Source organism: Carcharhinus amblyrhynchos, chromosome 22 (genome assembly GCF_965287045.1).
Source record: "Carcharhinus amblyrhynchos chromosome 22, sCarAmb.v2.hapA, whole genome shotgun sequence".
Taxonomy (NCBI): domain Eukaryota; kingdom Metazoa; phylum Chordata; class Chondrichthyes; order Carcharhiniformes; family Carcharhinidae; genus Carcharhinus; species Carcharhinus amblyrhynchos.
Genome location: NC_137345.1, coordinates 17,676,450 through 17,692,485, shown reverse-complemented (window position 1 = coordinate 17,692,485; position 16,036 = coordinate 17,676,450). Strand labels below are relative to the sequence as shown.

Genomic DNA, 16,036 nt, shown 5'->3' with positions numbered 1-16,036 from the left:
TTTAATGCCCACTTTGCCATGTTACTTTTGTTGCTCAATTAACATTATTGAATTATTCAGTTATATTTGGGGTTGTTTGTAAGTTATGCAGGATTGTTACCTAAATTTAAGTCAGTGGGAGACCAGCTGGTTAATATGCACTTACAAGGTTATTTAGTAAGAGTGAATAACTGGATCTATGTATATTACTTGATGTCTTTTAATTCCTACTGATGTTTTTTTACAACTGCAGTACAGAATATCACTTTAGCATTAGTTTTGATTTAAATAATACACAGAGGACTTGAGTCAAGGCTACCGGTCTTAACATGAAATTGCTCATATGAAATTACGATAAGGCTATAAGTTTTTCTGCAAAGCCCTACAATAGCACCTTATACTCCTTCTAATTATAATGACAAGATTATTACTAATAGGATATTTTTCAATGCTCAAATGCTTCTGTTAAATAATTGTTCATGTCCTGTGACAGAAATGATATTACTGCAGAGTTCAGAATGGGTTAAACTGTTACCAGCAAGCACGTTATGTAGTGAAACATGCCTTTGCGTAGTCAGAACTGAGACCCACCCTTGCTGATTCAATAGAAAGCCTCACCCATCGGTCTGCATTTACTTCCTTTAGCGCACAACTGAAACGGGCTGGGCAATAATCAGATCAGAGAAACCCAACAGAAATATTGGGATACAACTTAAAAGTCATCCATGCTGGTTCAAAGTGGAATAACAATGCAGGGTAACTCAGACTGATAAACATCACTGAATTCTCATTATGCCCAATTTCACGTCATATACATTCTATCTGTGATAATGAAAGAACCACAGGAGTAAGTAATAACTCATACACTCAGACAACCGTATGTTAACAAAAATACCTTCTGTGCATTTCCATTAAACCTCTGTCATTGTAAAAATGTTAAAGTCCGTTATAAAGATGTAACAGCAGAGCATTTAGACGTACATAATATAATCAGGCAGAGTCAGTATAGCTTCATGAAGGGGAAATCATACCTGACAAACTTATTAAAATCCTTTGAGGTGGTTATGAGAATAGATAAAGGGGAACCAATAGATGTAATATACTTGGATTTTTGTAAGGTGTTCAATAAAGTATCACATAAAACGCTACTTAATAAGATGAGAACCCATGGTGTTGGGGATAGTATATTCGCATGGATGGAGGATTGGTTAACTAATAGAATAAGAAGTCTCACAACACCAGGTTAGAGTCCAACAGGTTTATTTGGTACCAAAAGCCACTAGCTTTCGGAGCGCTGCTCCTTATCAGGTAAGTGGGAGTTCTGTTCACAAAAAGGACATATAAAGACAGAAACTCAATTTACAAAATAATGGTTGGAATGTGAGTCTTTACAGGTAATCAAGTCTTAAAGGTACAGACAATGTGAGTGGAGAGAGGGTTAAGCACAGGTTAAAGAGATGTGTATTGTCTCCAGCCGTACGACAACAGATGAATGAACACCACTCACAATCACCAGGCAAGAGTGTTCTCTTCCTGTTGGGGAACACTTCAGCAGTCACGGATGTTCAGCCTCTGCTCTTCAGGTAAGCGTTCTCCAAGGTGGCCTTCATGACACACACGACAACACAGAGTCGCTGAGCACAGACTGATAGCCAAGTTTCACACACATGAGGATGGCCTCAACTGGGATCTTGGGTTCATGTCACACTATCTGTAACCCCCATGACTTGCCTGAGCTTGCAAAATCTCACTAACTGGAAACAATACACATCTCTTTAACCTGTGCTTAACCCTCCCTCCACTCACATTGTCTGTACCTTTATGACTTGATTACCTGTAAAGACTCGCATCCCAACCATTATTTTGTAAATTGAGTTTGTGTCTTTATATGCCCTGTTTGTGAACAGAACTCTCACTTACCTGACGAAGAAGCAATGCTCCGAAAGCTAGTGGTTTTTGCTACCAAATAAACATGTTGGACTTTAACCTGGTGTTGTGAGACTTATTACTGTGTTTACTCCAGTCCAATGCCGGCATCTCCACATCATAACTAATAGAAGACAGAGACTTGAGATAAGAGAATCATTTTCAAGCTGGCAACCTGTAACTAGTGGAGTGCCACAGGGCTCAGCACAATTATTTACAATATATATTAATGACTTGGGTGAGGGAACTGAATGTATTATTGTCAAATTTGCAGATGACACTGTTTAAATCAAGTTCTATTTTTTCAATTTTTCAGATCACAGGAAGGAACCTGGCAACTTTAAAGATTATTATTTTATTTTTAAAGTGGATCAGTGCTTTCCCCTGACATGCCTTATTAGCCATGACTCATGCCAGATGAATTTTTAACTTTCAGGAACCAGCAGGAACCTTGTCACTTTCAAAGAGGAACTAATACTCCCTGTTACTGCAGAAAATCAAATTCCGAAGAAATGTACAACATCCTGTACGTTTCCAAAGCAGGATTCTGGCCAACAGGGACATGTCTGCTATGGACAACAGGGGCCTTGACTCCTCTATTAAACATCTCCAGATACCAGACCTGGAAAAATTTTGTCCAAAACCCAGGACAAGAACTGGGAGGTACAATACATCATCTCCCCTAAGCTACTCGACCTGTAATATTGCCATATTGAATCACAGAATCTATACAGTGCAGAGCAGCCCATTCAGCCCATTAAGTCTACACTGAATTGCTGACAGAATCCCTTACCTACCCCTCTCCCTTGCCCTATTACCTCACACATTTACCATGGCTGATCCATCTAACCTACACATCTTGGGACTGAGGGAGGAAACTGGAGAACTTGGAGGAAACCCACACAGACACAAGGAGAATGCGTCAGCTCCACACAGTCAGTCACCTAAGGCTGGAATTGAACCTGGGTCCCTGCAGCTGTGAGGCAGCAATGTTAATCACAATGCCATCATTCCGCCCCAGGAACTGAACCCAAACTGTCTGCCATTACCCAACAGGTAACTGCAGAACAAGCTCTATCCAGGTTAATTGTCAGGCCCTCATCCACAATGTGTTCTACCAGAAACATTGGGAACTCTTATACTGGTGCCAATGAGACTCTGTGTGCCTTTTTCCATTGGGGAAGACATCACTTCTGAAAGGACAAATCAATCTGCAACAGCTTCAGCTGGCTAACCTCTGAAGGAAAATGCCTTTGGACTTTTGATTCTGGACTCTGGACCCATATGAAATCGTAACTCTTATTTTTATTGTGGTCTGTAGCCCATTCTTTCCTTTATCCCTCTTCTACAGTTTTTATGAGAAAGGGGCAGATGTTATGAAGCCCTTCCCCGCATTTTGTGTGTGTATAAAATAAAACAATCCTTTTATTTAATGGGCTGCACGGTGGCACAGTGGTTAGCACTGCTGCCTCACAGCACCTGGGACCCAGGTTTGATTCCAGCCTAACTGTGTGGCATTTACACATTCTCCCATGTCTGCGTGGGTTTCCTCTGGGTGCTCCGGTTTCCTCCCACACACACAAAGATGTGCGGGTTCTGTGGATTGGCTACGCTAAATTGCCCCTAGTGTGTAGGTTAGATGGATTAGCCAGGGAGGATCCATTGGGTTCCAGAAACGCAGTAGGGGTTTGGGCCTGGGTGGGATGCTGTTCAGAGGTTTAGAGCAGACTCGATGGGCCGAGTGGCCTCCTTCTGCACTGCTATGACTTTAACTTCTCCTGAGTTTCATGTGTGGTTATTGATAGAGGATTGGATCAACTCCAAACTGAAGGGTTGCAGAAACTATGCCTCTACTTATAAAGGGGGAAATCAAAATTCAGGAACACCTTTCTATTTCTGGATAGGTAATGACAGGAGAAATCAGGGCTGTTTAAATTAATCCCCCTCCAGCTTTCACCAGACTTTTGTCAAGTATTGGGATAGCAAGCTGGAAAATGCATAGGAATGGTCAAGCTAAAGCATTCCTTCAACATCTGAGATATATTCTAAAATGCAGCTTAATGGATGTACTTGTGAATCAACTTAAATTGTCCAATAAGAATCTGTTACTTTTTACACTGGATCAATTTTGCAGGTCAGAAAGCCCCTAGAGATTCCTGCAAAGGCTCAGTAGTGAATCTTTGTGAGGGCAAAAACAATTTTTTCGCAACATAGGAATTGTACATATTTGAAAAAAAAATTATTTTCTGGTAAAATTGGCCATTTGGTAGCCAGATGTTTAAAATAGTGCAGGTTATTAATGCTAGCCAACAACGCAGGAACAAGTTATATATATATATTACTGACCCGTCCATAGTACATCTTTGGGCTGCAGTATTTCTCAGATGCATAAAGACCACATGTAGATGAAGCTTGTAGTTTATCCGTTCGACCTATGACTAGGTCTTCTGCGTTGGGATAGCATGCTCGTTGAGAGCAATCTGTCTGTGCTGTTACAGAACTGGCAAATACTGAAAGCATAGAGAGTGAGAGTTAACGTACAAAAAAAGCTCCAAGATCATACCGAAGAAATGTTAATAATCATTGAATAAATAAGAAGCAAGTACATCGCATAACCTTTATTGGTGGAAAATGGTTTAGGATAAAAACATGCTTGTGGGAAAAGCCCTATACATTGAGGGACTGTGCTGAGGGGGAGTAAAGGGCACTCAGTGGTTGCTAAGTGGTCATTTTTCACATGGGCATGTATTCGAAAGTTGGGAGCATTATATCCAGATCCAGTCCAGTTCTGAAGAAGAGTCATATTGGATTCAAAACAAGTGCAGAATTTTCTATGTTGCTGGGCCAGACCAGAAAAGCGATGGGTAGCTCACTAGCTTCTCAGTTGGCCTTTCTCATCATATTAATGCTTAAGAAGAAAAATCTCCTGGAGGCATGCTCCACATTGACATGTAGGCCGAACGGGGCCTAAAAGGACCGGCAATGTCAGCTTCCCAGAGATTGAGGTGCCGTTTATAAAGGACGTCCTGATGTCCAGAAAGAAAAAAATGAAGCAACTCCTGGTGGTCACAGAAACTCACCACATGCACATGGGGACAACACCCACAGGGACTCCATCTACCCACATGTACAAAGGGACACTCCCCCACATGCACATAAGGGAACACCGCCGCGGGAGTCTCCCTGCCCATGTACACCAGAATGACCTCAGCACCCTCCCCCACCAACCCCCCCCTTGCCCCCTACCACCCCATCCCTTCCCCATGGAATTTCCCAGAGGAACCTCGAACGCTTTGCCAAAGGCATTGACCATCCATGTCCCTTTCCCTGCTGGGAGCTGTTGCTACTCTTGGTATGGTCCCTTTGCCCAGTTCACATTGTTCCAGACCTGTTGTAAACTTCGCCAACCTGACGTCACGTCAGTAAGGGGGAAATCCCAATGTGGAGGGATGATACAATGAGGACACCCACTAGTGTGATGGTGATGTTAATTTAAATGAGGTTCCCAATCTTCCTGGGCAGGATCCTTATGGTGGGGGTGCGCAGGGATGACCACACCTCAAGATCTCACCAGTGGGAATCTTTCTTTTGGCCTCTTGTGGGATTTATATCCAAGTCACCATTTTTCCCCCGGGCAAACGGACTCTCAAAATCCTGGCTATCAACTCTGTTTCTCTCTCCTCAGTTGCTGCTAGATCTGCTGAGTTTTTCCTGAATTTTCTGCTTTTAATTTCAGTTGCTGAAGAACTGCAAAATGTGGTAAAAATAACTAAAATTGAAGACAGCAGAGTTTATAATCCACTAGAGATGCTTTCAAAAGTAAATATGGTCCTTCAATTGCCCGATGACATTATTGAAGATTCTAATCACCTAGAAATATTTACTGCTGTATTCAGGGATGTTAACTTTCAGCCGATTAGCATTGTCATTAGCTTCACATTCTTCATGATCACATTTGTATTTGTGATGCATAATATCTGGAAAGTCAATGTCTTTTATATTCATTCGTGGGATGAGAACCGTTGCTAGCAGGATGAGTACTTATTGCCCAACTTTAATCGCCCTTGAGAAGGTGGTAGTGAGTTTCCATCCCGAACTCTTTTGGTCCATTTGATGATAGAACTGAGGGAATCCCATGATCTGGACCCAGTTGTGATGAAGGACGATCAGCATATTTGCAAATCAGGATTGGTGCATGACTTGGAGGGGGGCCTTCGAGGTGATAGTGTCCCGCTGACCTTTTTCTAGATTGGCCAGCAGCTCTTGAAGTTGGGGCATTCTTTAAATATTTAAAGTCGGTCGCTTTGGAACTGTGAGCAGTGGGCCCCCCTCCAATAAAATCCACCCTGAGAGTAGGACAGTGCCACAGTGGTTAACATTGTTTCATCACAGCGCAAGGGTCCTGGGTTTAATTCTAGCCTTGGGTCACTGTATGCATGAGGTTTGCACATTCTCCCCATGCCTGCATGGGTTTCCTCAGGGTGCTCCGGTTTGCTCCCACACTCCAAATATGGTTGATTGTCTATATTAAATTACTGAGTTTCAGGGGATCTAGCAGAGTAAATACATGGGTACAGGGATAGGGTCTGGTTGGTGCAGGCCTGATGAGCTGCATGGCCTCTTTCTGCACTGTAGGGATTCTATGACTCTATGTCACTATGCTTCAAACAATGAAGTCTCTGAGTGATATCTACTCTCATTGATTGGTGCCACACATATAGGTAAAGTTGGAATGAGCCACTTTTGTCTTTGTTTATCTTATCAATCCTTCAACAAATACCACTTTTTCAAAAGACAACCATTTCTCAGGAACATCCAATTAATCTAATAATGCTAGCAAAAGTAGCATTGGTGTTGACTGGCTGATAATTGTACTCCTCTTTAGTAACAGTGCTAACAGTTATAACTCACTGAGAAGAAAACCGTACTAAAAATGTACCTAGAGCAGAACTATTGATAAGCATTTGTGTGTGGCAGATTCAATCGCTTAGAAAACATGCCCAAACCAGCCCAGAACATGCATGATGCACCATTTGGAATGTTTCAAGTCTTTAATCTTAAAGTACACGTATTAATCCTTTTCAGTGATGAATTAGCCCCTGACACTTGTTCATTTTCAAAACAAAACACAAGAAGATTAAAGAAAAGCATATCAGATCTGCTCACTGACATAGTTAATTATCCATCTATTTGTGTGTTCAACTTTATGTTTCTTAAGACTCACCTAGACTTAGGAACAGTGAAAGCATCTTCGCTTTGGAAGGGAGACTCTTAAAGCTGTCACCCTATAAGGATAATCATAAATACAAATCAATATTTCAAAAGCGACAGACCTATCATTCCACTTTTAATTATATGAAGATTTTTAAAACATATTCAGCCTACAGTAAATTGGATCAAAATTCAATTGCTTCAGAAATTGAGTCCAAGATTTCAAGGTTTGACTTGTTACATGGACTTGAGCCTTTACAGATTTTTGTGGCTGATGACTTCAAAAATAACTGAAAGAAGATCAAAGTTCTTATTCAGTTCCATAAATTTGTTAAGGTCAGCTGACAGTATTTCTTAGGAAAATAGTTCAACTTAAAATCCAAATTTATCTGAAACTACTTTACACTAATTCTGGCAGTTTTATTATAAGCATTATTAACAGTAAAATCTCTTTAACTTTGCATTATGCTTCCGCCACGCTGCTTGGTGTTCTTACCTGTCTCAGTTCGGAGTCTACCTCTGAATGTGGGAGTTTCTCTTTTAACTGACGCCCTCATCTGGGAGTGTTTTAAGTTCTATGAGCCTGGGATGATGAAGGAATGTCTCAGAATTATTCATGCACACACCCAATGGCATCAGCGTCCTTTGGTGTAATACTGCAAACAATTACAAACTCTTACCTTACAGTCCTTATATTAAATATTAATTACATTCTACCTTGGGTATATTCTTTCAAATTTGTGATTTTAATGGTTAAATATTTTAAAATATTTACATTTTTGTTGTAATTCAAACTTTGCTTAAAGCTTCCTATCATAATTTCTCACATTTCCCAATTTAAAAGTCCAGAAATCTTGCAATAATTTTCAGAACTTGGGCCGTGTGCCTTTGATGAAAAGCTTTTAAGGTTAGGTCGATTTGGCCGTAGTAAATTGCCCCTTAGTGTCAGAGGGATTGGAGGGTAATTAAGAGGGGTTAAAGGGATACAGCCTGGGTGGGATTGTGGTCGCTGCAGACTCGATGGGCCAAATGGCCTCTTTCTGCACTGTAGGGATTCTATGATTCTATGAAGACATGCATTTCACAAAGTCTTCTTTTCCAGGCTAGTACAAGGGAGATAGATAAACATTGTTCATAATTGATGAAAGCAGTCCGTCAAGAATAGATGGAGTGTATACCATTGACAGCCTGGCGATCAATGTTAGATAATATAGATCAGTCTTAAATGCATCTGCGATTAGCAGGAATTGTTAATTTCCAGATGTGTGAACCTAGCTGGCAATTACTTTTGGTTCAACAGTTGGGACTGACTACAGTACCTCCTTCTGAAGTAGCACACTTGCATATACAATAAGTCAGCTCAGGAAACCCTGGGTGGCATGGTGGCACTGTGATTAGCACTGCTGCCTCACAGTGCTACGGACTCAGGTTCAATTCCAGCCTCGGGTGATTGTCTGCGCGGAGGTTGCATGTTCTCCCCATGTTTGCTTGGGTTTCCTCCAGGTGCTCTGATTCCCTCCCACACTCCGAAGATGTGCAGGTTAAGTTGATTGGCCATGCTAAATTGCCCCTTAGTGTTGGGGGAGCAGCTGGATAAATATGTAAGGTTGCGGGGATGGGGCCTGGCTGGGATTGGTGTTGGTGCAGACTCGATGGGCTAAATGGTCCCCTCCTACACGGTAGGAATTCTAAGATTCTGAGCTGGATCTAGCAAGTACCTAGTCCTAAATAAAGCTGTAGAAAAAGAGACAAACCCCTACTTCAAAGTCAAATGGGCAAAGCAGATATTCTCTCCAAGAAAGTTGTCTCAACATTTAAAAAAAAAATACAATTCTGTCACAGTACGCACCCCTGAAATAAACAGCAGAAATTCTTATGATCTGAACAAGATAAGTCACGGATCTGTGACTATTTCACTGTCTGTGATAATCTGCTTAGAATAAATGATCTGTTCTGATGGTTTCACTCAGTAATTTCTGAATTACACTCCGCAAGAGTGAAATGAGGGTCTGCTCTTGATTCTACACCTGTCATTCCAATAAGTTATAGGTCTTGGGCTAAATATGTCAGGGTCCGTGCTGCTGCTGCTGCTGATATCTCACACGCACCCACAGCACACTGGAAAACTCATAAATTTACCTCATTGAATTTACAATCAGTATTTTCATAAAATACTCGGAGAAAAGCATCTTTAAGAAGATAAAAGAAAGCCATGGTGATGTCCATTTTAATTCTTATTAAACTCACTGTTGTATGTTTAAGATTTGTTTTTGATGACATCTCTGACTAATATTCAGCTGGAGATTTCTGAGCTGCCTGTCTAGACAATCTCCTTGATTGGGGTCACATTGAATAACCCTTTGCTCATAAAGAAAACAAGCCACCGCCCTGCTGTTACAGCCCAATGAGACAGTTTTATAGGTGTTATAACTTGTCTGAGGAAAGTTACAGCAAAGGCCTGAGGAGTCTATTGAGCATATTCAGTAATCTGATCCCTTTTGGAAAGGACAGCTTATGTATCAAAGTGCATCAGTGTGGAACTAATGAATCCAGTAAACAGGAACTGGACACGAGAGAATGAAACTATTACGGAGGAAAAATATGTAACCTACTTAGTCCATAATACATAGCAGCAGAAGTAGGCCACTTTGACCCATCTGGCAGGATTTTATGGCCTTGCTCACCCTGGGTGGCACAGTGGTTAACACTGCTGCCTTACAGAGCCAGGAACCTAGGTTCAATTCCAGCCTCGGGTCACTGCCTGTGCGGAGTTGCACATTTTCCCCGTGTCTGCGTGGGTTTCCCCCAGGTGCTCCAGTTTCCTCCCACAGTTCATAGATGTGCGGGTTAGGTTGATTGGCCATGCTAAATTGACCCTAGTATCAGGGGATTAGCAGTGCAAATATGTGGCGTTACGGGAATAGGGCCTGGGTGGGATTGTGGTCAATGCAGACTCGATGGGCTGAATGGCGTCCTTCTGCACTGTAGGAATTCTATGATTTTGATGAAAACATAAAATCCCTTCTGAGGTTAACAGACCTTCCCATTCTCCGCCCATCACCTGTTCTGATTCCCCTGGCAGGTGGACCGGTAAAATTCTGGCCAACAAGTCTGCTCCACCATTCAATGAAATCATGACTGATCTGAAATAATAATCTACAACTACATTTTCCCGCCTTATCCCCATAAACTTTGATTCCCTTACTGATTAAAAATCTGCCTATTTCAGCCCTGAACATACTTAACGATCCAGCCCTCAACGATGAAGAATGCAACAGATTTGCTACCCTTTGACAGAAGAAGTTCTGCCTCATCTCCATCTTAAAGGGGTGATTCCTTACTTTGAGATTATGCCCTCTGGTTCTCGATTCTCCCACAAAGAGAAACAACTTCTCAGAATTTACCCTGTCAAGCCCTCCGAGAATCTCATATGTCTCAGTAAGGTTGCCTCTCATTCTTCTAAACTCCAGTGCATACAGTCTTTGAGTGCAAAGGACACAGAAATCACACTATGTGCATTTTGTGGCCTTGCATTTCTGTGTGTATTCCATTAGCCATTACCTACACACTGTCCCATTGAAGTGCTTCTCAGTGTTTTGCTATTGCAACCAGCTCAGAGTGGTGTTGCCCATGCTGTGGAAGTAATTCTCAAAGGCCATTTGCAGTACTCATCCACTGCAGGTCAGCTATCACCCTGCAGCCACTGTAGCAACTGGGGAAACCCAAAAAACAGGCAGAGGTAACCCGTAAGGAACTGCACAAGATGATTCGGGATGTTTGCATCCCTGGGGCACAGGAGAAGCAGTGGTTTGGGGTAATCAGTGGCATGGTGGTTAGCACTACTGCCTCACAGTGCCAGGGACCTGGGTTCGATTCCTGACTTGAGTCTGTGTGTAGTCTGCATGGGTTTCCTCTGGATGCTCTGATTTCCTTCCACAGTCTGAAAGATGTGCTGGTTAGGCCCATTGGCCATTCTAAATTCTTCCTCAGTGTACCCAAACAAGTGCTGGAGTGTAGTGATTAGGAGATCTTCAAAGTAAGTTCATTGCGTTGTTAACGTAAGTAATGTGACACTAATAAATAATCGCCACAGAACTGGTAATCCAGAAACCCAGGCTAATGCTCTGTGACAGGAGTTTAAATCCCACCGCAACAGCTGGTGAGGTTTAAATTCAATTTTATTAGTCTCAGGAATAGTGACCATGAGATCAACTGTCATAAAAACCCTTCAGTTCCTTAATATATGTTCCAACCAGCTCTGACTCCACGTCCAAAGCAATATTGTTGACTCTGAAATGGCCTAGCAAGTTACATCAAATTGCTAACAAAATCAAAAAGGAATGAAATTAGATTGATCACCCAACATCAACTTGGGCGGTGAAAATGATAATCGTTAATCCAACTCTGTTGGCCCTGAAAAGTCCTCCTCACTAACATCTGCCGGCTTGTACAAAAATTGGGAGAGCTGTCCCACAGATGAAGCCTGACCTAGCCATCTTCACTGAATCACACCTTATAGGAAACATCCCAGACACCAGCATCGCCATCCCTGGGCATGTCCTGTGCCAGAGGTGGTGGCAGACAGTCGCCAGGAAATTGCCCTGGGAATCCTCGACATTGAATCTGGAAACCAGGAATTGTCATGGCATTGAGTCAAACATGTGCAAGGAAACCTCCTGTTGGTTAGGACATACTGCCTCCCCGCAACTGATGAATCAGCATTCCTCCATGAGGCACTGAAGGTCACAGGGGCACAGAATGTACTCTGGAAGGTGGACTCCAATGTTCAGGTTCAGGAGCGGCTCGATAACATCAATACTGACTGAACTGACTGAGTCCTAAATTACACGGGCTAGAATATTCTGTTTTGGAAACAAAGTGTGGTTGTGGGTGGGTGCCAGGGCACATGTCTCGCTGGTCAGAATGATGGGAAATACGGCCCAATTGTGTGCTTGGAAGTTCATTAATTATGCACAGGCTAACGCTCTCTGAACTGGCTGGGAACTGATTGGTCTGCTCTGCTGTTGCCTGGTGGGGTTGAAGGTTAGGTGCCATTCTTAAGCCACCAAATCACACACATTTCACTCTCTCCAGCCCAACAGTCTCCTGGAGACACAGAGAGATGTCTGGCAACCAGCTGAATAAGGCTGCAAGCCAGAAGAAGGTGGCTGCACCCTACTTGAGTCCCAACACTTCCAAGGCCTTGATTCGAGGAGTACAGCAGCATTGGGATATGCCACCCAAGGACGGCTCCAAGAAGTAGACCGGCCTCAATTCTTCAAACTGGGAGTTCATAACAAAACCTACCAGTGTGACTGGCTACCACATTCACAATACCATCCGATGCAGGAAGAGGATGAATGATCTCATCGGTTCCACTCCCATCCTTTAGCTCCCTCCAATATCAAACTCTCATCATGGCATCATAGATTCAAAGGGCTGTTCTTGTGAAGGATCTCGCAACCATTAGTGAGGGACACATACCCCACTGACTTGCTCACAGAAATATTCACATCACAACCATCCCATCATGCTTACTTTCCTTCCTTAGCCCCTTCTGAAAGGACTCTTCACATACAGCAGGGGGGCACACATCCTTCCCAACCTTTGCTCCATCCCTTCCCATCACGTTCCTTTAATTTGTCTTCATCCATGACAAACAGGCTCACAATGGGCGGGAAAGATCCCAGATCTGGGGGAGTATGGTTGACATCTTACTCCACCACCAGGTTTGAGGAGGATGCTGCTGAGTTGGCTGGGGAGAACAGGGTTCACTCCTCTGAGGAACGGGAGAACAGCTTCTTCCAGCAACACAGTATGGATCACACCACCGTCAGTTCATCACATCATTACATTCACAACAAGTGACATGCAATATTTTAATCCACATGAAGTAAAATTTTCTTATTGGCACGAGCAGGTCTAAACAGATGAGGAGAGCCAGCATAAGCCCTGGACTCCAGACCACCTCAGATGAGGAAGTTGAGGAAGCCACCGAGGAAGGACGGTCACTGCACTCGTCCACACCCCCAAGAAACACACACCTTTGCGGTCAAAGCTCTAGATTAGGCTTGGGGTCTAACTGGATAACATCTCACGGACACATCCCCAAACTAGCTGGAGGCAGGGATAGCCCAGATCTCCGGCATTTGGGAAGCTGCTGGTGGGCGACCACCACTGAGTCAGAGGTGAACTTCCAACACAATGCAGGAGATGCAATGGCAGGAGGAACATCAAGCAGTAGACCCTCAGTGACTTCCCTTCCGCAAAGGTGAATGATTAACTGTGAGATGTTGTGAATATCTCCAGCTGCAGCTTTCAGGAACCAGCTACATGAAAGTTTGCCATCATGGTCATCTTCACAACCTCTCTCAATGAGGTCCTTGTCCTGCTCTGAGGTTTCAGTTGTGCCTCCATTAGGTGGTAGTTTGCAGTGAAGATGCCCTTACTGATGTACCAATATCTCCCACATTGACTGGGATTTAATGTGTGCGATGGAGATATAACCACAGTTGGAGAACCCGTGAGAGATCTGGGCCACTTTTCTCCGGGTGACCCAATATTGCTACATTTCAGTCAGGCACTTCGCTGGGCAGCACTTGGCCTCCTGTCCAATTAAATCCCCAATAGGGTGGAAATCCTGTCTCTGAGAACTCCAGCCGATCAGAAACCAGAAGATCTTCACTACCAGCAACACCATCAGGAAAGATGGCTTGTACTACGATAGGATCTACTTTCAGGATCCCAGACAGAAGTGAATGTGGGCGGAATGGTGGTTGTGGGGACCAGGTCTGCCTGTAAGGGAAGCGGGGGAGTCAAAAGGAACGGCAAGGATGTAGTTCACTGCGAAGGCTCCCCTTCCCGATGCTGGGTCTCATGATCAGGCACCAAGTGCCAGTGAATGAGTGACTAATCCTGGTTAGTTCCTGGCAAACACAACAGAGTTTTCCGGGTGGTCTCCCTGGATGGGAAGACGCCCCCCCACCCCCTCACCTGCCTTTGGGTGAATATCAGCGGTAATGGGTTGAGGCCCTGAGGTGGTTCTTAAGTGGCACACTGGGCAGGAAGGCCACCTGCAAGGCTTCATAGAAACCTTACGGTGCATTCGGCCCATCGAGTCTGCACCGACAACAATCCCACCCAGGCCCTATCCCTGTCACCTCACATATTTACCCCGCTAATCCCTCCAATTTAGGCATCCCGGAACACTAAGGGACAATTTAGCATGGCTAATAAACCTAACCCGCACATTTTTGGACTGTGGGAGGAAACCGGAGCACCTGGAGGAAACCCATGCAGGTACAGGGAGAATGTGCAAACTTCACACAGACAGTGACCCAAGCCAGGAATCGAACCCAGTTCTTGGAGCTGTGGGGCAGCAGTGCTAACCACTGTGCTACCATGCTGTTTGGACTGTGCTTGATCAAGGAGAGGTAAGAAGGCAAGATTTCCACCCCTCGCCCTCCTGCCCGATCACACAACCCCCTGCCTTCGAATCACCTTGCCCGACGGGGGGAGTGGGGGGGCATTAAATTCGGTCCATTTTCCATTCCTGAGGTTTAGGTAGGAGAATTATTCCCTGAACATCCTAGCTGGATGTGGCGTCATGTTGAGAGCCTCTCACCTTGCTGTTCCTTCTCCTTCCAACAGCTTGTCCTGCTCTGTGTGAATGAATAGATGTGTGACATCTATTCATTCATCAAGTCATGTTGTTTTCACAGGGGAATGCCTACTGGAGGACTCAAGTCTGAGAGAGGTGGTTTCTGCGCGATCCTTGAAGTTAGCACCTGTCAGTCCACTTTTTGTGGATTTTTGCAACTTGAATCCATAGAAAGCACAGAACACTTGTAAAATTGAAATAACATCCAAAAGAAATCAACTAACGGCTACACTGTGAGTTGGTTGTTGAAGATCATTATAAATAGCACTAGTGAGCAATCCTTCTTGAGGCTGAAAACTCAACTCTGCATGGTGTAAAATAAGACTCCTAGTATTAAGTCAGTGTTTCATGCTGGTTGGTGTCATGACCCCACCTGCTCTGCATAATGTTAGCCACTGTTCACTGTCCCTGCACTTACACCCTGACCAATATGCTCTTCCATGCAATTTGTCCTAAATGCGTGTGCACACGCCACTGGAGCTCTGAAGGGCACTGATAAGCTTCCCAAAAGTGAATGAGAACCATTTTAATTTCTGTTTTGCGCCTAGCTTTGAAAAAACAAAGACTGATGCTTGACAGTATTTTAGAGGAGACTTAACCATAAGCTTGGCTGACTCAAATAGAGTATGAAACCTATAATGAAGTGTTGCTGTCAACCATTCCTTTCTGATATATATGTTCCTAAAAACACTGTTTCAGCATTCAGTCTATAACACAATACATGTCTTGGCAAAACAAAAACTCAACAAGCAGAGGCCAGTCAAATTATACCACAGGTTGGATATTAAATTCCGGATGGCAATATATCTCATTACAGAATAGAGCATTTAGGTAAACTGGAATCCCTGTGAAAATTACAGTATATCTATAAAAACTAGGGAATTAAATATAATTCCTAGTTTAAAGCATCCTAGTTACACAGATAGGCTCAAACTGCCAAATCTGCTTTGGAGAGAGATAAGTTTGGGGTTGATTTGAACTTGAACGAAGAACAAAGGACAAAGAAAATGCAGCACAGGAATAGACCCTTCGGCCATCCAAGCCTGCACTGACCACGCTGCCTGACTGAACTAAAACCCTCTACCTTTCCGGGGACCATATCCTTCAATCCTACCCTATTCATGTATTTATCAAGATGCACGTTTAAAGTCACTATCATATCTGCTTCCAACACCTCCCCCGGCAGTGAGTTCCAGGCATCCATCAACCTCTGTGTAAAAGACTTGCCGTGTACATCTCCTTTAAACCTTGCCCCTTGCA

At 43.5% G+C, this 16,036-nt stretch overlaps 1 protein-coding gene across 1 annotated transcript in view; it reads right to left on the bottom strand.

The window, feature by feature from the left end:
• The window catches only part of lamb3 (laminin subunit beta 3), a 47,414-nt gene extending 39,757 nt beyond the window's left edge, over nucleotides 1-7,657 (bottom strand). The window contains exons 1-3 of the mRNA XM_080209703.1: nucleotides 7,613-7,657; nucleotides 7,130-7,190; nucleotides 4,252-4,415 (exon numbers count right to left, since the gene is read on the bottom strand). Coding sequence (XP_080065829.1) covers nucleotides 4,252-4,415; nucleotides 7,130-7,154 — 189 coding nt within the window. The 5' untranslated portion in view covers nucleotides 7,155-7,190; nucleotides 7,613-7,657. The remainder of the gene's footprint in view (nucleotides 1-4,251; nucleotides 4,416-7,129; nucleotides 7,191-7,612) is intronic.
• Nucleotides 7,658-16,036: the final 8,379 nt, after the last annotated feature.